The sequence below is a fragment of the Octodon degus genome, unplaced genomic scaffold (genome assembly GCF_000260255.1).
Source record: "Octodon degus isolate 3935 unplaced genomic scaffold, OctDeg1.0 scaffold00061, whole genome shotgun sequence".
NCBI classification, from domain to species: Eukaryota; Metazoa; Chordata; class Mammalia; order Rodentia; family Octodontidae; genus Octodon; species Octodon degus.
Genome location: NW_004524637.1, coordinates 9,239,862 through 9,261,545, shown reverse-complemented (window position 1 = coordinate 9,261,545; position 21,684 = coordinate 9,239,862). Strand labels below are relative to the sequence as shown.

Below are 21,684 nucleotides of genomic sequence, written 5' to 3'. Positions count from 1 at the left end.
TTTTTTGCATTTTTTTTTTAGGGAAGGGTGTACAGGGTGTTTAGGGTCTCACTACTAGATTGTACTTGTAGAGATCCACATGTTTACAGCCCCCCAAGAGCTGGGATTACAGGCATGTACCACTGCACCCAGTCTCCACTGCCATCTTAGCACGCCTCAAGTTGGGGCCAGCACAGCAGTCTTTCTTCTTAGATTCCAAAAAATTTCCCCTAAGTTCACTAGCCAAACTTTCTGTGCCAAGTACATAATCTTAATCCCTTTTCCCTCCTCTTAAACCATACAGTTGCCTCCCTGATTGCACAGTAAGAAGGCATAATCTTTAAATTTTAATTTCCCTTCCTCTAGAATGGCTAGATAAGTTTCATATTAGAAATTAAGTTGATGACCTCGCTCTTATCAACCATGTGTAGTTGGTGACCTAAGCTCACATCAACCTCTTATTATGATTTCACAAGCCTGAGTGAAACACTTCCTGATGACAGTACCTTGGAAGAACAAAGCCACCTTGAATACTTCTTGCTTTTCAGTTAAGTTTGCTTCTCCTGCACTCACACAAAATATGATATGGCAGAGTCATCTGCAGTCTCTGATGGTGTGACCCAGGTTTGGGTTGAACAGGGCAAGGCTGGGATTGCTTTGCAGCTAGGATGCCACCAGGATGAGATTTCTGTGGGATTGTCTCTTGCTCCCTGGAAGTGTGCTAACGAACATGCTTATTGCTTTTTCCCATTGGATTAGAAATATTGTTCACAAGTGAAATCCCCAATATCCCATTAATAAAATATAAATGGGACTTATTTTACAAGTTAACAGGGTAAAGGCATCGCTCTGATCATGTGTGCTTCTTGTCTCTGTTATTGGTTGGTTAGTGTTTTTGTTGTTGTTGCTGTTTTCATAACCATGATTAAACCCAGGGCACAAAGTTGGATCCCAACCCTTTATACTTCGTTTTTATTTTGATATAGGGTCTTGTTAAATTCCAAAATGGCCAAGGCTGAGCTCAAACTCTTGACCCTCCTTTCTCAGCCCTCCAGAGTGCTGGGGTTACAGGCACGAGCCAGAACACTTAACATGGTCTCTACCTTGCTTTTTTAAAAAAATGAGATGTTTTATCACATTTTAATACCAGAGCTTCACCATCTGGATTAAACAGTAGGAAAGCAGGGCCAGCCAGATATCTCAGCAAACTAAAGCAGCAGGGACCAGAGTTTGATCCCTGGTGGGCTGTGCCAGCCCCGCCCTTGGGGAATGCTAAGACCAAGACTGAGACTGGGCTTGGTGGCGCATGCCCATAATCCCAGCTCTTGGGAGGCTTAAAAAAGGAGGACCACTATGCATCTGATCTGTGTAGTGAGACCCTATAGACCCTGTAGTAAAATATATTTGAAAATAAAAAGTAGGAAGATTTTGTACTATTTGTACATTTAGGGACTAAATACATCATGCTGTTTAGAGTACTGAGTACTGCCTCTTGAGGATGTAGGCTAGCCTGCTGCAGCAGCTCAGCTCTGGTTTAGTGATGCAAGCAGGACCCCCAGAATACTCAGGCGGGCGGCCGTGCAGGAGCTCCCTTGCACTGACCCCACGTCCAGGACGCAGACTCTTCCAGCTTCCTTCCTGAGTCCCAGAAGAGCTGCTGTGGCTTTCACTGTCCCAGAGCAAGGAGGAAAGAAGGGAAGTATGTTGACAGCCTTGCAGGAGGGGTGAGAACGCCACCAGGAGGAGGAAGGGGGGACAGTGGACGTTAAGGGCATGTGTGGTCTCTGTGGGGATGTGCTGCGCCCCAGCTGTTCTGCATTGTGAGCGGAGGGGGGTCACAGAGGATGCGCCTTGCGTGGTGCACCTTGACATGGTTCTACTGGAAGATCTGATCCAGGCAGGGTTCCTTGAGATGGTGCTGTGTGATCAGAGGTTCAAAGAAATGTAGTCCCGTCCTCGGTACCACCCAGGCTCAGCGCATTGAAGACCCACAGCAACCCGCAAGCCGGTGGTAGTAGTCCTTCTCTCCCTTAGATGAAGACGGAAGGCATAGCCACGTAAGGACACTGCCTCCAGGTGCAGAACTAGTACATGGCAGGCTGGTAGTGGAGGCCAGCGTTCTGCCTCCCGCGTGCCACACGCCACGTCCTATCCAGGGACCACTAGGATTATCCAGCTGGCCATTGAGATGGGGTGGGAGAAATGATTCCTTAAGTAATAGGATTATAAATTTTTTAGAAATAGCAGAAACATGCAATAAAGTGTTTGCTTCATTTTGAACTTCAGCCTCAGGTATTACTTTGTCTTTTTTTTTTTTTTTTTTTTTTTGGCCGAACCGGGGATTGAACTCAGACCCTTGCGCTTGCCATGGAAGCGCATATTCCACTGAGCCATCTCTCCAGCCTCCACCTTGTCTTCTTTTTTACTCAGGGCAATAGGTAGTAGAGAGATAGTCTATCTATATATGTAATGAAGGAAAGATGAAAGAAAGCAGATTTGAACAACATTTGTTATATTTATGATCAAGCAAATAAATCTGAGGCCTGATTTTCTGAATATTCAGAGTGATTAATGAATAATTTAGTTATGTCCAGGTAAAGGTGCTTAAAGGGCTTTCAGTCAAGTCAACCAGGAAAAGCAGGCTGTCCCTGCACTGACGCTGAAACACTGCCTTGGACCGAGGGATGCCAGAGTGAAACGCACAGGCTGGAGGGGGCATGCGCAGCTATGGGCTGCCCTCCCACCCTTAGGAGGGTGAAGCCTGAGATCCGGATTTTGCAGGGCTGCTTCTGAAAGCTGAACTCCTCGCCCCTGAGCACGGTGACCTCTGCCACCTCCCCTGAGCGCCTCTCTGTGTGTGTCCTGATTTCTTCTTGTAAGGACACCAGTTAGATTGGATTAGGGCCACCCCATGCAAACAGTCACTGGTGGTGATGGCTTCAGGATATGTTTTGGGAAGGACACAATTAGCCCATATAGCTTTAAAACAAAGTTTATGGGGGCATGCCCATTAGCTGAGTTGTTTAAGTACCTGCTTAAACAAAGCAGTCAGCCTCAGGGTGCTGTGGTTGAAAACCCAGATACTCAACCCGAACCATACCTGTGCTGAAGGCAACCTCAGGCCACCAAAACAACAACAACAACAAAAAAAAAAACTCTTCTAAAACAAAGTTTAAAATTAAATGACTAAGTGAAAATTTCAGCATTGGATTTCCTTACTTGGCCTTGGCCAAAAGCAAGACGTGGTATGGGCGTTTCTGTGACGAGACACATGTTTATTGAGCAGCTTGAGACAGCTTTCTTAAGCTTGTTATGCCGGTTGTTAAAACACAGAAGAGGCCCTCTTGAACTTGTGGTTGCTTACATTTTCAGTCACTTGACTAGAGGAAAGAAATCAGTGTCGTATTAGCAAACATTTCGCTGAAAAGGTAAGCATGGTGGCCAAGCGGATGTAAGTGGTAGCGCCTCTTGTTCCCATCAGCGACGCTAGATTGCTCAGGAGAGAATCGCTGCAAGCCGCCGGAAGGCTGCCCAGAATAAACATTTGTGTGCAGCACGAAGAGCTCCTTTCCTCAAGAGGCGGCTGCAGAGGAATTACAAAGTTCATAACAGGAGAACAGAATATTTTCTCTTTTCCAGTTTATTGGAGTGGAGAAAAGGGGCTAGCGGTACATCACTGTAAAGCTGCTGGAGTATTCTTTTTGAAGGAAAAACCATCATTACAGTGGTTTATTTTGCCTGCGCAAATACCGTGGGTAATACTGCTTTCAGTTTCTAGAACACTGGATCGCTTGACTTTGTAATGTCTGTGGAAAACTGATAGACAAAAGGGAAGTGATGGCTTTTATGGCCCGTAGGAAAAATCTGGAGAAGGAGTGAGTGAAAATGAGAAAAGCCATAAAAGTCAAAGAGCCCTCATGCAGCTTTCTAAAAATAATTTTCAGACCTATAAAATTTTTACAAGTGTACTTATCTAGTTTAAAATGAAATGTAGTCAGAGGCTCTGGCCACACACACACACACACACACACACACACGCAACTATTTTTGTTTATTTGTTTAAATACGAAAGACAATTGTGGTGCTCAGTGCAGATGGTCTAATAAAAATTTCCAGCCAAACCACAACATTGGCACCATTTGGCTCCAAAAATGAAAAGGGCTGGCCCTTTGTAGCCTGCAAACTTTACGTGGACTGTCTCATTCCATAATTCCAGTAACCTTATGACCTAAGTATTATTATCCTCGCTTTGCATAGATGAGGAAAGAGAGGCCTAAAGAGACCAAGCTGCCTGTGGGTGCCCTGGAGACCCGTCATGCTGGTCGGAGATCAGTGACAATATTACTGCCTTGTGTACCATGCAGAATAGAGACGCTCATACACGTGTCATACACGCGGTATAAGCAAGGCCGAGACTTGAGCGTAGGAAGAACAGCGTGAGTAATAATGCAACAGGAAACCAGTGCTGTGTTGTAATGCACTGTGAGACCATTCGAGCAGAGGCCTTATGAGGTCTTTCCTTTAATTCCTTTTCTGGCCTACAATGCCCAGTCTTGAGTCACTATGAAACTGTAGCCATTCAGGAGACGCAGTTAGACAAAGGGTCATCCTCTCCTGGGCTGAGGTAGAGCCACTCCACCTCCACCCCCTTCACTGTCTTGACAGGATTTCCTTTGCAAAACCCTTTTATGCCAATGTGTTGTCTGTCAGAAAATCGGATACTATCAGATTTTGCAGTTTGATCATGTGATGCCAATGTGTTTGAACACTAGATAAAAGCATTGTTTTTTTCACCAAAACCATCTATAGGAACTAAAAATGAGCCAAGCAACAAAAGATTTGTGTTTCTTACCCAATTGCTCCTGCTAGGCATGCAGCAGTCTCATGCATGCTGTTTGAACTGTCCTCTCTCGCCTTCTCTTCCACAGTAGTATGTCAGACTCACCAGAGGATTACGGTACGCTGTGTCAGTTAAAAGGTTGTTGTATTTGCTTTTGGACATAAATTGTGTAATCAATTCATTGTTATTCTTTTACTGATTCTTCCCGTTTGTTGATGGGATAGCTAATTACTTTGGCATTAGCGGCCACTTTAATTAGAGTCCATCCTATCTGGTATTACTTTTCTTTAGCCGGGTTCACCAACCGATAAGAACACTCAATAATGACTTTCCCTGTCTGTCTATACACAAATAGCCTCTACTGTCACACAGCCTGAGAAATAGATCGCCTTCCCAATTACAGTATGGCTGCCAAGTGCTACCTTTCAGTAAGAGAAAATCTTTTCAAAGTAACCATGAGCTTTGTTCCGCTGACTCGCGCGTCCTTCAGTCTTTTGATGGACCATCCTCCTCCATCCACTGCATCGTAGAGTCTGCCCTGGACATCAGCGTGCATAATCGTCGCCACTTCTGTGTCTTTTCCTCACTAAAACCCTAATCAACACAATCTCTCTCTTTCTACCTTCTGCACCATCACTCTAGTACATTCTCCAGTGTCCCCTTATACAGTCCTTTTTAGCTTCTTTAATGGTATTGATTTCCTGCTGCATCTCAAATACAAGGGCATTCTGTTCTGCTCAAACTTTTCATTTTGAGTCTATTTCCTCCTTAGATGATTTCATTTGGCACTGTCTGATTTAATTGTGTCCACACATTCATACTTTCTATCTCTAGTCCTGAGCATTGCTTCATGATCCTAATACACGTGTACATATTGTGAATGCCCATCCTGCCTGTCACTAGAACAGTCCTCTTCTATCATAGATCCCTGGTGTAAATGAGTAGTCACAAAATTAATTAAGTCACTGGAGTGTTTTTTAAAAATAACATATGACTCCAAACATGCTAAAAAAGAATTAGTATGATACCTTTTGGAACATTCTGGGTTTTTTTGTTTTTGTTTTTGTTTTTTTGGTGCAACCAGGGATTGAACTCAGGCCCTTGTGCTTGCCAGGGAAGCACTTATTCCAATGAGCCATCTCCCCGGCCCTCTTTTTGGAACATTCTTTAAAAATCTGGTTTTCTACAACCAGGATAAAAGATTGCCCCCTGCCATTATGGATTGTCCTACTTTTTCCCGTACTTGTGACTATAAAAGATGAAAATGCACTAGCTTTATAATTTTTGTCTTTCTAAAATACCTGGGGTAGTATTTTCAAATCAAAGATATAACATCATAATTTCTTAGTAGGCTTCATGTCTTTATAAAATTAATTGCTCTTCAGTGGATACAAGTAATTATTGATAATGGCATTCTTGGCAGCATAGTAGTATTTTTTGGCATTCATGCATCATATTGCATTATATTGACATTTAAAATTATATATATACATAATATATATGTTATAATTAAAACAAAGAGACAGATGCAAATTGTTACATACATTTGTGCTTAGTTTATATGTAATTAACAAAGTTTGCAAATGAAATTTTAAGTCCTTATGTGAATGTCTACATGCACATAGCTGTGTAAGTGAAACATTTTCTTATTTGCAAAATAAATAAGAGATTGGGTTTTTTTTAAACTGATATGATGCAGCACCAGACTTGAAGTCCTGCCTCAGCTGGTAACACACAGGTGTTAAACGAGTCCTGTCCCCTCTAGAACGTGCGCTCCGCCAGGGCAGGGGGTTTTGCCTATTGGTTCATTGCTGTATGGCCAGCATCTGTAAGAGACAGAGTCCAAGAAAAGTACTAAATGGATTTGTTGCATTAATTGCATTTCTCCAAATTCATAGTTCCCACATACATAAAACATATTATATTTATAAATATTCCAAACTCTCATATTCCACATTAATATTCTAGACCATGTTAATTTTAGTAAGATAGATTACAGCTAGTGCTTACCCTCATCCTGAGCATTGATACTGCTTAGTCCAGTGAAGCTTTCTACTAAACATTTATGGATGTGATAAGATAGCTAAACATCTATCTATCTGTTATCACCCACTAAAATTGAAACAAAAACTTTAAAATTATAAAGTTGTTAAAATTCACAAAATTAGGTAAATGTAAAAGAATGTTTTAAAACTAAGCTTTTAAATGGTGGTTTCTACTTGGCTGTGGGGGTTTTTCCCCCCATTTTATGTATTTTGTACAAGGTCTCACTATGCAGCGTGGACTCATAGTGATCCTCCTGTTTTCAGCCTCCCAAGCGGTGGGATTATAGGCGCATGCCACCACGCCCATTCTCAATTACAGTCTCTGTGTGCCTGAGGGTGGGGCTGTCACAGCACACTAGGGATCAAATCCCAGTCCCTGCATCTGCCTAAGCAGGCTCTTTAATCTGATGAGCTTTCTGGCTAGCCCTTCTCTGTTCATATTTAAAGATGCCCCAATCCCTCATTTTCAGTAAGAATTGAAACCACTAGCTGTATTGCTTCTGACTGCCTTTGTAAACATTTGTCATAATTCTGCTTGGCTTGGGACTTTCATAATACAGGTTAAGTATCCCTCATCTGAAATGGTTGGGATCAGAAGTATTTCAGATTCTGTATGTTTTTCAAATTTTGGAATATTTGTATGTATTAATGACCTAGCTTGGGGCGGAGCCCACAGGTGACCACAGCTCATTTATGTTTCATCATATGCTACATGCACATAGCCTACAGGTAATTGTATGCAGTAGTTTTTGTACACGTGCAGTTTGAGTGTCCCCATTACCTGGGGTCAGGTGTGGCATTTCTTACGTGTGGTATCCTGTCAATGCTCAGAAAGTCTGAGGTTTCAGAATGGTTCAGATTCTGAAGTTTTGAAGCTGAAATGCTCAACCTGTGTACCCTGGGGGCTTGTCCCATCCCTCAGCCGGGGTTCACCCAGCATATGAGCACGGATGAAACGTTGCCTGTCACAGTGACTTGTTATGACCTGCTTGTATGAAGGAAGCATAGAATGTGAGCTAGCAGATACTCATCCTAAAGTAAAGAATACTTAGAGTAGTCATAAATGAAGTCCCAGCCTTCCAGAAGGATGCGTGCTCTCCTGTGACAATCTAGGTGGGCAACGCAGACACCAAGACAGAGAAAGAGAAATCCAGCCTTAGGCGGGAAAGCTGAGACATCCATAAAAATATGTTCAGGGGGTGTCAATGGCTTTATTGTTGCTGAAGGATGATTTACAAATCTTTAGTAGGGTTCAGTGGATTCCTACCCTTGCACTAGCATTTAACTACTAGGAATTTACTCTCTGAATACTGTTCTGTAGCAATCAGAAACATCCAATTAAGCAATGAAGCCATCAGTAAAGAGGTGGTTTCATTTTGTGACCACATGACTATATAATGGAGCAGGGCAGTTGTTAAAAAGAGTAAGTGTAGAAATGTTTGCAGTCCATTATGTTGAATGGAAAGAGAAAATTGCACATTCAAGTGCACGATGTGATCCCATTATCAAATTTATAGCCACTCTTCTAGACACCAGGTCTAGCGGCCAACACCACTTGCCCTATGCCCACTCACAGAGAAAGGAAATTAGAGCTGAAAGCTGACCACAAACAAGCAGATGGCAGTTTAATGGCAAAGGAAGTCATGGCAGAAAGAAAAGCAAAGTACAGCAAGGGGAGAGAGAGCAGGAACATCGCACAGAGTCTGAGATCTGAGTAAGTTGAGGGGCCAGGCCAGTTTGGCAGGGACAGATAGAAAGAACACGCGTGGGGTGTCCAAGGACATGCAGAGCACAGTGTGGATGAAAGGAGATGACCACACAGGCTGGCAGGTGGAAGGAGGAAATGAGGGTCGCCAGGAGTCAGGTGTGAGGACATTTCCTAAACTGCTGTGACAGTTTGAGATTTCCGTAAGCTTGATGCTGAGCCATATATAACAACTTGCACAGAGCAGCAATAGATTCAGACCATATCTTTCGAGGATTCCATGGCCCCTTCGTACAGAATATTCTGAGGAGGATAATAACCAGTTTAGGGGGTGCCAGTGTCACGTTGAAGGTTGGCAGTGCTTCAGGTGGGATTGGAGCAGTGGGGAGCGGGAGGTGTGGCTGTCGTGACAGATTTGGGATGTAAGGCCAGAAAGAGCGGCTGGTGAATCGGATGTGGGGTTGGAAAGAGGAGTCAGCGATGATTACGGGGCCTCAGGCCCACGGTACAGAGTGAGTGGAGGTGCTCCTTACTGAGGAGAAGGAATTTTTCAGTAAATGGGGATCTGCATAAGGATAAGAGCTCTGTTCAGAATACATTGATGATGTAGTGTCTGCTAGCTCTCCCTACAGAAGCTCGCAGGCAGTTGGATTAATGACTGGCACTTAGAAGGTGTCGGCTTGGGGATATATATTTGGGAGACCCTGAAGGCCTTGTCATGATCATTTAGGAAGAAAACATAGAAAAAGATGAAAATGACCAAGGGCTAAGCCCCGAGAGCCCTGCTCTGCTGTATCTAGAAATCTGGAAGAGCCTGAAGTTTTTGCTCCAGACACTGGGTACAAGTAGCCAGTGAGAAAGCAAAATAAATCAGAAGTGTGGACCACAGAGGCAAAGTGAAGAGGCAACATGGCTGCCCCCATTATCCGCCATCATCATTTCTGTGAGGGATGGTGTCACAGATGATACTAAACGTTTGCTGTTTCTGTACTATTTGTTTATTGTATATACAACGGATTTTAAGTAAAAATACCAATAAGAGACAGAGAACAATAAAGCTTTCACAGTATTAAAAGAACATATGAACAGCATCAGCATTGAGCTGTTAGTTCTTTGACTAAACAAATTACAACAGGATGGCGGTGACTAAGCCTAAGAGGAAGAATATGGAGCATCTAGCCACACATGTAAGTGCCTGCTATACAGCAGAGTCAGGTGTAGTGAAAGGTGTGTGTGTGTGTGTGTGTGTGTGTGTGTGTGTGTGTAGTTATTATATAGAGCATTCTTAATATATTATCAATGGGTATTAGGTGCAAAAATATGAGAAATGCTTCTAAAGTATATAGGGGGAAGCCTGTTTTCTAATCTGTTGGTACTACTTGTATATTAATGAAAAATGAAAGCGTTAAAGAGTTTCATGTCCATGCTGTGAGTAGACGCTGGCTGTTGCGCTTTGCAAGAGCTCACAGAAGTTGTTCTGAAAAGAGATGAAAATGACCACGAGCTTGCGGCAGCAGTCATGGAACATGTTTGCTTCGATCCTTTGAGGTCCAGGTGTCCCCGGGACTGTCGGGTCCTTTCTCCTGCTATCGTTGATGGTGCAAATGGAGACTCAAGTTCTGGAACGGCCATCGGGGGTCGTTCACCAAAGGCCATCAGATATATGTGTCCTCTTGCAATCAGGACATACTTTTTCCATTTAGGTAACGCGTGTGCCATCTCGGATAAGATGCTGCTGTGCCAGTCATCCAAGTAAAATACTGTTCTTTTCTGTATATGAGGGCTGTTCACCCCTGCGGATGCCCAGAGTCTGTTACTTTTTTGTAGGTGGAAGCAGCTCTTCTCCCCACAGGCCATGTTTAATTACCTCAAGGGTGTGTCGTCACACATTTTGGCAATTCCAGGTTAGGAGGAATCTGCTAGGTTGTGTTATTTTTCCACGTGACAATTCAGTGTCACACCCAGACCTGCACAAGCTTGCGGCAGCAGTCATAGAACACGTTTGCTTCGATCTTTTGAGGTCCAGGTGTCCCTGGGACCATCGAGTCCTTTCTCCTGCTAGCGACTTCCATGGAGCACACTGGTGAAGAGCGAGAAAGTTCACTGTTGTGTTTGCAGAACTAACCGCCACTCAGGGGCGAGCCGTGTGTGTAATGCTGCATGTGGTTTGCTGTCTCCCGCCAGACTCAGGCCCCAAGAAGCTGAAGAGCACCATCCAGAGGAGTACGGAGACCGGCATGGCAGCTGAGATGAGGAAGATGGTGAGGCAGCCAAGCAGGGAGTCCACGGACGGCAGCGTCAACAGCTACAGCTCCGAGGGCAAGTGAGTGGCGGCCGCGCAGCGCGGAGGGGCAACTGCTGCACCCTGTGGGCCCCGGTCTGGCTGCTGCACGTGTTGCTCAGGGATTTAAAAATGAAAATGCACAGTGTGTGCATCAATGTCCTGGGCCCCATCAGGCGGGCAAACTCAGCATGGTCCTTTCTGGACCTCAGAGTCGAGGAATGCCACATTTCATGGATTCTCTCTTGTGGCTTTCTTGGACCACAGAGTTCAGAAATGGCAAATTCCATGGACACTTCCATGTGGCTAACTCAGGGTCTGGCCCTTTCACCCACACCTGAGTTAAAATTTAGACAGATGGAGCTGATTTTAAATTTTCTTCCTTTCTCCAAACTATTTTAGTCTCGTAAGTTGTTGGAAAAATTCTCAAATGTGCAGAAAAATTCTATATTTTACTTTTTGTTGTTGTTGTTGGTGGTGGTGGTGGGGTGTGTGTGTGTGTGTGTGTGCGTGTATAATCTCGGTGCATAAGAATTTTATAACATGTTAGGTTTGATGGCGCCACATGACATGTTGTGATCATTTTCCTGTCTTTAAAATATCTCAAACTCATATTTTGCTTAAAAGGGTAAAATCCTATGATCTAACTTTTTTTTTAAATTATAAGGTTTTAGCTCTGACTTAACTATTAAATCTTTAGACTTTTTTGATTTATTAATATGCTTTCTAACCATTTATATGATCCTGAGCAAAACCTGCATTTTCCTGTGCTTAAGAATTTTCCTGGTACAAGGGCCAGCCAAAGAGCTCAGCGGATTAAAGCACCTGCAAGCAGACCCAGGGGCTGGGGAGTCAATCCCCGGACCTGCTGGGCTACCCCGCCCACAGGGTGCGCTGAAATGGCAATTGAGACTGGGCGTGGTGGCGCGTGCCTGTAATCTCAGCTCTTGGGAGGCTGTAAACAGGTGGATCACTATGAGTCTGATCTAGTAGTGAGACCCTGAACACCCTGTAAAAAAAAAAAAAAAAAAAAAAAAAAAAAAAAAGAATTTCCTGGTAAAACTGGATTTTCGTGGAGGCAGTGTGACTCTGCAGGTGAATAACTATGCTGCAGTGGGCTGCACAGAGAGGGAGGAGAGTAGGTGAACCCATTCACTGATCTACTAAGGTCAGAGCCACTCACAGCCCAATCTAGTGGTTATCATTCCACTCGCTGGTACTTTCATATTGTTTCAAAATCAAATCATGTTGAGCTGACGTTTATGATGCTCTGTCCTATTCCTGAAGCTAGTTCATCCCTACATTTTTGATCAAAGGATGGATTGTAAGTCCACAGCCCGGCCTAGTGAGGGCAGACACCAGCACACGTGAAAGTAGGTGCAGGGGGCTGGGGACAGAGCTCGGTGGTCTAAGTGCCTGCCGGGCAGGTGGAAGGATCAAGGTTCAATGCCCGCTACTGCGTGCCATGCTGCCCCATGCTGTGCCGGCCACTGAAACCAGGCAGGGCAGTACACACCTGTAATCCCAGCACTGGGGTGGCTGAGACAGGAGGACCACTATGAGTCTGAACTGTGTGGTGAGACCCTGTACCAAGGAAGGAAGGAAGGAAGGAAGGAAGGAAGGAAGGAAGGAAGGAAGGAAGGAAGGGCAAGCAGCAAATGCTAACATGCCAATGTGATTAGACAGTAATGCAATATGCAAATGAAGGGATAAAGCCATGATTTTCTGATACAAAAATAAGTAAAAACTGTATCAACCAGGAAGAAGTCTCTTCTTGTCTTGTAGAATTATTTTCTGTCTCTTCATGGGACAAGAGTGTATACACTGTTCAGTTCCTTGGTTGTGGGAAGCGAATTGAAGCACAGCCCGAGTAAGTCCTTAAGAATGCACCCGTTCTGCAGATGATCACCAAAGGCCATCAGAGTGACCAGCGTGGTCCTCGCTCCCCACACACGGGGCTGTCAAGAAGCAGAAAGAGCACATCCACCGCCATCGTGCCGCTCATGCACTCGGCCTTTCAGCTATAATAAAAAGTAGATATGTTTTACCAGTTGATTTTCTTTTGGGCTAAATAAAAGGCTCAGACTCACTCAGAGATGAATAAACATGTTTTATTATAAATAACAACTTATACTACACTGTATTTAAACAAGAAATTATGAGTCACTTTTAGAACTTACCATCCAAGTCACTAACCTTCATGTGTAGTCGTGAAATATACACTTTCATCCTTTATTTTATGTCAGCCATGTACTCATGTAAGGATTTCACTTTCTAAGCATCCAGAACAGTTACATTAAATGCTGTGACTGAGCCCTCCTGAACAGAGCATGAGGTCAGGCCTTAAATTGTTATTTTGTGCAATTCTTAACTGGTGTTGAGCCTTATGTGGTCCACAACAAGGCAAATGGTAAGTAAACATTTGTCTGTGTAGTGGTTAGGTTGATAATCAGAGCTAGTCAAATGGAAAATAATACAAAGAATGATAGTTTGCAGTACCAGGGATCGAACTCAGGCCCTTCAGCTTGCCAGGCAGGCACTTATGCCACTGAGCTATCTCCCCAGCCCAAGAACTATAGTTCTATTGCCTAGCACACATCGCGTGCTCGTTAGATCATCAGGACTAGAAAGGAAGGAAAACAACCTTTGCAGAGCTAATGATTTGTTTGTCTTGGTTCTTCCCACAGCCTGATGTTTCCTGGAGTGCGACTGGGAGCTGACAGCCAGTTCAGTGATTTTCTTGATGGACTTGGGCCTGCTCAGCTTGTTGGCCGCCAAACCCTTGCCACCCCTGCAATGGGTAAAAATAATTTTTCTACAGTGATACTGATGCTTATTGGTTGATAAGGACATTTAAAATAGCATGATAGAAATGCAAATGAGGAGCACTATTTTAGCTCAGGTGGCTGGTTACAAATGGCTGTCTGAATTTCCAGAATATATTTCTTATTTGAGGTATGCAAAATGCATCCAATTAGTTGTAAATCTTTGAATTATCACAAAATTTTGAGATACAATCACCAACTTCAGCAAGTTGAAGAGATTTAGTTTGGCTCATGGGTTGCGGATGTTTCTATCCATGGCTGAGGCAGGAGAGCATTGCAGAGAGCCCTGGAGGAGGAAAAGCCACTCACATCACGGTGACCAGGAACTAGAGAAGAGGTAGGAGGGAGTGAAAGCCTTCCATCCCACGCCTAGTGGACCACCTCTCCTGACCAGACCCTAGCTCCAAACAGCAAATCCAGTGGAAGACCTGATAACACAGCCCCCTTGCAAAGATCATGCGTTGGTGTGCATGGGTGACATGTAGACATCAACCAGAATGCTGAAGAGTGTATATAGATCAACAAGAAGTGTAAGTTAAGAGTGGATTGGAAAAAGCAATGAAGCAATAAATGAATGAAACTTGGTCTATTTTTAAAAGGCACTAATAATAATTATTATGATTGGGACAGAAGAAACAAAACAGGACTCTAAGGGTATGTTTGTTTGTTTTTTTTAAGGGTATGTTTGTTTGTTTGTTTGTTTGTTTTGTTTGTTTGTTTGTTTGTTTGTTTTTGCGGAACCAGGGATTGAACTCAGGCCCTTGCGCTTGCCAGGGAAGCACTTATTCCACTGAGCCATCTCCCCGGCCCCAAGGGTATGTTTTTAAATCAGTAAAATAGCAATGAAGAACAAGCAGAGTTCTAAATAAAGATCATGCTTTATTTAAAAGTAAATACATACAGTAACTATACATTTTGGTAATAGGCATAAAAATGAGAATCACCATGTTAAATATTGACTACCTTCTGTGTTACTATTTTTCTCACTGTTGAGACAAAATGCCCAACACCCAAATTGAAGGAAGGAAAGGTTTACTTAGCTCACAGTCTGTGGAGATTTCAGTCCACAATCAGCTGGCTCAAGACAGGGTGGCACAGGGCAGAGGGCAGTAGTTCATGGTGGCAGAAGGCAGCAAAAGCAAAAGAGAGCAGAGCGAGCCACTTTTGTTCCTGTAAGCAGGCCCCACCCCAGGGCAGGTGTCGCGCTCACACCACCTCCCCGCACAGGATGAGGATGTTCAGAGTGAGGGCTGAGGGCCCTGATGAATTAAACTTCTAACCTTCTCAACTTGGTGCGCTGTAGCAACCATTACCACTCTTGATATAAATAAAATGTTTAAAATCTGTACCAGAAAAGGGGAAGTCACAAGAAACAGCAAAATCCCACTTGTATGATGGAAATAGGAGAAAAAGAAGCAAGAAGAAAGCATTTTATGATTAAAATACAAGATACAAAATAACCCCCCTTCTAAAATTAATAATGATGGCCAGGGATATGGCTCAGTGGTACAGCACCTGCCTAGCAAGCACAGGGCTCTGAGTTTGATTCCCAGCACAAATAAATAGATAAATAATGATGAATGAAATATGCTATTTTTCAACCTTAAATAAAAGGCTCAAATGATTTTGAAGAAACAGTTATATGTGTTCACCACACTCAGGCCTGAAGTTTAAAAGATAAAAGTTTGAAAGAAAAGTGTGGGGAAGGTGACTTGCAGTGGGGTCTGGTGGGTAATTCATAGCCGACCTCCATGCCACACTGAGCCTCTGCCCACAGGCCAAGGGCCACGGGAGGATGCGGCAGAGTGGCAACAGCAGCATCCCAGCTGCTCTTCCACTGCGCAGATTTTTCTTCCAGTTTTCTGTGAGCAGTGAGATAATGAAAATGGAAATAAGTGGAGGTTTTCATTAATAAATACACTAGGTGAGGGCCAGTCAGATAGCTCAGTGGATTAAAGTGCCTACAAGCAGGCCCAGGGACTGGGGGTTCAATCCCTGGGCCTGCCATGCCCCGCCCCCGGGGTGTGCTGAGACAGCAACTGAGACTGGTCGTGGTGGCATGCACCTGTAATCCCAGCTCTTGGGAGTCCAATCTAGTAGTTAGACCCTGAACACCCTGCAGACCCTTCCCTAAAATACAATAAATAAATAAAAAATAAAGTGAGCTAAGAGCAAGGATCTTATTAGATACAAGCATCATGAAATATAAGCTGGAGAGATAGCTCATCAATCTAAGTGCCTGCCTGGCAAGTACCAGGACCTGGGTTCAGTCTGCAGTACTGCATGCCATGCAGCCCTGGAACCCTGAGTTCACCATGCTGCCAACCAAAACCAGGTACGGTGGAACATGCTTGTAATCCCAGCACTGGGGAGGTGGAGACAGGAGGATCACTATGAGTCTGAACTGTGTAGCAAGACCCTGTACCAAATAAATACATAAACGAATATTTTTTAGAACATAAAAAAATCGTGAAATAGTTAAGTGTTATATTTAATAATTTTTTCAACTACTTTGTGAATTTCTTAAGATGCATCTGGACAAGAAAAAATAAGGGGCCGGGGAGATGGCTCAGTAGAATAAGCGCTTTCCTGGCAAGCGCAAGGGTCTGAGTTCAATCCCCAGTTCCGCAAAAAAGAAAGAAAGAAAGAAAGAAAGAAAAAAAAAAAAAAAAAAAAAAAAAGAAAGAAAGAAAGAAAGAAAGAAAGAAAGAAAAAATAAGCAAAACATTTCAAAACTCAGTTTAGAAACTGAGGCAGGGAGACGGGATGGAGGGATCCTAATTACTAGGATCAGAAAGTAATTTGCTGGGGCCAGGGAGATGGCTCAGTAGAATAAGTGCTCCAAGGGCCTGAGTTCAATCCCTGGTTCTGCCAAAATAAATAAATAAATAAATTTAAAAAAGAAAGTAATTTGCAATTTGTTATGGTACTTTTTTAAAATTGTACATAACTGTGAAGACGCTGAAACCTTTTGCTGTCCCCTGCCCCCTATTGCAGGTGACATACAGATCGGCATGGAGGACAAAAAGGGCCAGTTAGAGGTTGAAGTTATTAGGGCGAGAAGCTTGACCCAGAAGCCTGGCTCCAAATCGACCCCCGGTAAGGAAAACTGCCACTGAGTTTGGTCAGGAGTGTGTCAGAGAGGCAAAGCTGTGAAACATTCGTCACCCTGGAATTCGACACACTTGATTTTATGTCATCTAATTGCAAAGACAGCTTTTCTGTGTTCTTGATTCTACAAAAATGCGTCTGGGCATCTCCACAGGGTCATTCTAAGTGGACGCCGTGTTTTGAAAAGACACTGCAGCAGTCTCTTAGCTTGTGTCATGCATTCTTTCTGCGCATTCCAAAAGAACAAAAGAAGTCAATTCCAAGCAGAAAACCATGAGCTTCAAGACATAAACCTGTGCTGCAGTGCAGTGGGACAGTTTAAGGTGCCTTCTAAGCATTAGCTTAAAATGGCAAGTTGACAGCAGTGGAAATGAAGGGCTTTTAAGAAAGAGAGTTGGGGGCTGGTGAGATGGCTCAGTGGTCTGAAGCACCTACTTAGAACAAGCTTAGCAAAGCACAGGGACCACGGTTCAATCCCCCGGCACCACATGCCAGGCAGCCCCGCCCCCTGGTGGGATGAGCTGGCCACACACACACACACACACACACACACACACACACACACACATAAATAAAATTTAAAAAAAGAGAGTTCATAGCGCAATGGGAATTTTAAATGATTTGAATAGTCAGCAGGAAACTCAGTGATATCTGTTTCTCTAAGAAGCTGTTTTGTAAGGAAAACTGAGTGAGTTCCAGGCCAGCCTCTGTAGGTTAACAAAGTCTTTCTTGTTTAGCTCCCTATGTCAAAGTTTACCTTTTGGAAAACGGCGCCTGTATTGCCAAGAAGAAGACAAGAATTGCACGGAAAACGCTGGATCCTCTGTATCAGCAGTCGCTTGTTTTTGACGAGAGCCCGCAGGGCAAAGTTCTTCAGGTCGGTGATAGTTTTTCAGATTTTTCTATTGTGACATTTGTTTTGTCCACATCTACACTGGAGGGGCGGGGAAACAAGGAGAAAAGAAAATTCAGTGAAGGAGAACATAGTATCTTATCCTTGGGTAGAAAAAATAACTGGTGGGGCCAGCCAGATAGCTCAGCAGATTAAAGTGCCTGCCTAGGCAGACACAATGACCAGGGTTTAATCCCCAGTTTGCCATGCTGGCCCCACCCCCCAGGGCACCCTGGGACAGCGATTGAGACTGGGCGTGGTGGTACAAATCTGTAATCCCAGCATTTGGGAGGCTGAAAACAGGAAAATCACTATGAGTCCAATCTAGTAATGAGACCTTGTAGACCCTGTACATAAAAATAAAGAATAACTGGCACTCTTTAATTTATAATAATGTGTTGTATTAGCAAAATGATGGGAAGCGTTCTCTTTTTTTTATTTTTATTGGCGGAACTGGGGATTAAACTCAGGCCCTTGCGCTTGCCAGGGAAGCACTTATTCCACTGAGCCATCTCCCCAGTTCTAGGAAGCACTTTCGTTTTGTTTCCTTCTCTTCTTTCTTGTCCCCATGCTGTCCTTCTGGGTTTGCCCTGTTTCTTATTTTATTTTAAAGAGACTTAAAATAATTGTTAACATTAGAAGTGATACAGAATTTGAAAACACAAGATGATAGGAATTGAACAATGGTTGTCATATTGCGTATTGTAAAGCACTTGTTTAGATTACCAGATAAAAGTGGCAAAATTGGTCAAAAAATTAAGCATGAACTTTTCCTTTCAACAAGCCAATAGAAATTAGTAGTACAATTAGCTTAGCCATCTCGTGTGTGTCCCCCCTCCTTCTTTCTTTTCTCCTTTCCCTCATCCCAGATGTTCTTTCCATTTGAGCAGTTTCCTGCCCTTTCACAATTTCTGTTCCTTTCAGATTTTATTTATGCTTTCAGGTTCTGATTGCCCTGTTTCTCACCCTTACCGATTCTTCAGTAGATAGAGGAATAAAAGATCATCAAAGGAAGTGAGGCTGATACCGTCTGCTTGAGCAGTATGTCATAGCATACGTGGGCTCTACTATGAGAGGCGGAGAGGAATAGAGAGATGCAGGGACCAGCAATTGGTTGGATGCTGAGTGCTTGCTATGCGCTTATGCCTGGTCTTTTTTAGAGGTTGTAACTACCATGTGCAGTCAATATCATTACTCGTGTTTTATTTTTAGTTCATTTATTGATTGATTAATACAGGGTCTCACTAAGCAGTTCAGACTCATGCGTAGTGATCCTCCTGTCCCAACCTCCCCAGTGCTGGGATTACAGGCATGCACCACCATGACTGGGGTTCCAGGGCCAGCATGACGTGCAATACCAGGAACCAGGTCCTTGCACTTGCCAGGCAGGCGCTTAGACTGCCGGGCTGTCTCCTGAGCCCTGTTATTCCCATCTTGAAGGCTGTGTCTGAGGATCACACAGCTAAGTAGCTCAGCAAAGTTCCCCAGTAAGCTGAGATGGCAGGATGCATGACCGCTGCCTGCAAAACAGGGAGCAGTCAATAAAGAGCCTTCACTGGTGCCCAAAGGATTCAAGAGCAGAACTGGGAGGCCCCGTGGTGGGAGGCCTGTCTGCCCCCTAGAAGGTGGCCCCGATGGTGGCGATCCTCAGTGCGCTCGCAGACTGATTGATCCAGTCCGTGTCTCGGCATGTGGGCTGCAAGCCCAGCCCACATCTGGGCTTCTGTCCCCTCCCTAGCTGATCAAAAAGAAGTAATGAATGCCTCCTTCTCTGTCGCCGATGGGTATTGACCTTGCTCACCAGGTGGTAGGTACACAAGACAGGTACTAAATTTACAAGGGGAACGTTATTGTTGCCCGCCATATTTAAATTTGCTAAGGAAGCATCTCTGAGCCCTTCAGCACAAGGAATGAATTCTTCTTCTTACCTATGCTTCCTGCACGGGCCAGCTGTGCTCATTTCCTCCTCCACTACTGGCTCACTTTTACAGCACAGACGCCGTGAAGCCTTCCGATGTGAACAAGAAAGACCAAGTCCTGTTGCCTTTCTGTCCCTGCAGGTGATAGTCTGGGGAGACTACGGCAGAATGGACCACAAATGCTTCATGGGCGTGGCTCAGATCTTGCTGGAAGAACTCGACCTGTCTAGCATGGTGATTGGATGGTACAAGTTGTTCCCACCATCCTCCCTGGTGGACCCCACAGTCACTCCCCTGACCCGCAGGGCTTCCCAATCATCTCTGGAAAGTTCGACCGGGCCTCCCTGCATCCGATCATAGTGAACTCAGGCCCGCATCATTCCAACAACACCCACCTTTCAGGATAATAATCTGAACCAGATATTTCATCAAAAGCATTGTTGGGGACAGACAATCAACTTGTGTTTTGCCTGTAGTAGTTTTTCAATACTGTGTCCTGATTGTTGCTTAAAACCTGGCTTCATACGACAGAACAAGGCAGTCTATCAAATTACAACCTGAATCAACATGCTAGTGAGAGTCACTGATGCTTTGAACAAACAGAAAAAGAGGCGACCTCTAGTTCACACGTGCACATGTGCACACACACACTACACCCCACCCCCATCGAGCCAACTGGAAACTCACGCTGTGAAAAGTATTTTACACATTTCTGCACAGACCACGAACAGTGTTATTTCTCTGGTGTCTGCAAGGTTTTGTGTTTTTTTTTTTTTTTTTTTGGTTGTTGTTTTGTGTGTTTTATTTCTGTTGTTTGATTTTCAGTTGAGTTTCTGTTTGGCTTTGTGCTCGCCATGTTTGTTGCTTCCACCTGTATGTTGGGCCATACTCAGTTCTGGATGCTGACAGAGGCCTGAGGAAAGGGCTGAAGTAGCCACTCAGCATCTCCCCAAAGTTCATTCTAGAACTTTCCAAGTCTTATATGTGGAGACCCAAGACACAAAAAGTTATCCTCTAAAATAGATATCCACCAAATCACTTTTTTAATGAAGGTCATACTTGTCTGCATTGCAGAAAATAATTTATGTTTTCCATTGTTTTGCATGGAAGGCTTTTAAGTCAATCTGCAATGAATGCTGAGAACTGAAAAAAACCTAAACGCATCCTCAGACTTGGAGATTTCTCCTTGATCCCTGAAATGCCTTTTTCTTCCTGGTATCTAAAGAACATGCGCTCATGTGTACAAACCATACTTTGACCTCCCAGAAACGGTGACTAGGAATGGGTTTGAGCCTAAGACACTGGGAGCCGCGCCCAGGTGGCTCTGCTGCGCCACAGTGTAGAAGCCCCCATCTGCCCTGCAGAGAGCACGGCGCGAGCTCTTCTACCCTCCACTGGAAATCCCAGTTGAACTGTTCTGCACTAAACTACTGTTTTTATGAATTTTCATTTACATTTCCCGGGGGCCAGTGCAAGCACAATGCTTGATTTTTTAAAGCAAACTATCTTACTTTGGGGGGAGAAAATAAAAGTGAAGTCGAATACCAATCTGCATTTTCTTTCAATCCTCTTTCATTTGCGTTTTTCTTGGCCTCCACTCTTTCCTGTGACCTTCTGTACCTGCGCCGCGCACGGCACACTCGGCAGGTGTGCCCACGTGCTTCCCCTCCTTCTGCCAGTCGCTCAACTTTTGTGATGACACAAGTAGAGCAGCATGACTTGGAACTGTTCACCGCTGCATGCATGTTTTGTAAAAAAAAAAACAAAAAAAAAGAGAAAGAAACAGAAACGCATCATTTACTAATGTATGTTAGCTTCACATAGGCCAGCTTGTATGTTGCATGTATTTGTACAGTTTGCTTGTTGATTACTCTACTGAAATAACCAAGAAATCTAAGCCATCCATTTTTGTTATAGACATTTTGCAGGTTTTAGCCAGACTATCAGCGGGTCTGGGGTAAAATGTCTATAGACGGACTTTATTTTTTACCCTCTGGAAAACGTGATGTAGTAACGGACCAAATTCCTTCTACTAAATATTTTGGTGTAGATGCCTCCTGTGGGTCTGTAACACATGTAGACACTGT

At 43.9% G+C, this 21,684-nt stretch overlaps 1 protein-coding gene across 2 annotated transcripts in view; it reads left to right on the top strand.

Annotated features, from left to right (window-relative positions):
- Window positions 1-20,750, top strand: part of Rims1 (regulating synaptic membrane exocytosis 1) — a 496,751-nt gene extending 476,001 nt beyond the window's left edge. For both annotated transcript variants that reach the window (XM_023718668.1, XM_023718669.1), the window contains 5 exons: window positions 10,754-10,892; window positions 13,538-13,650; window positions 16,673-16,774; window positions 17,524-17,663; window positions 19,739-20,750. In XM_023718668.1, coding sequence (XP_023574436.1) covers window positions 10,754-10,892; window positions 13,538-13,650; window positions 16,673-16,774; window positions 17,524-17,663; window positions 19,739-19,957 — 713 coding nt within the window. In that variant the 3' untranslated portion in view covers window positions 19,958-20,750. The remainder of the gene's footprint in view (window positions 1-10,753; window positions 10,893-13,537; window positions 13,651-16,672; window positions 16,775-17,523; window positions 17,664-19,738) is intronic.
- Window positions 20,751-21,684: the final 934 nt, after the last annotated feature.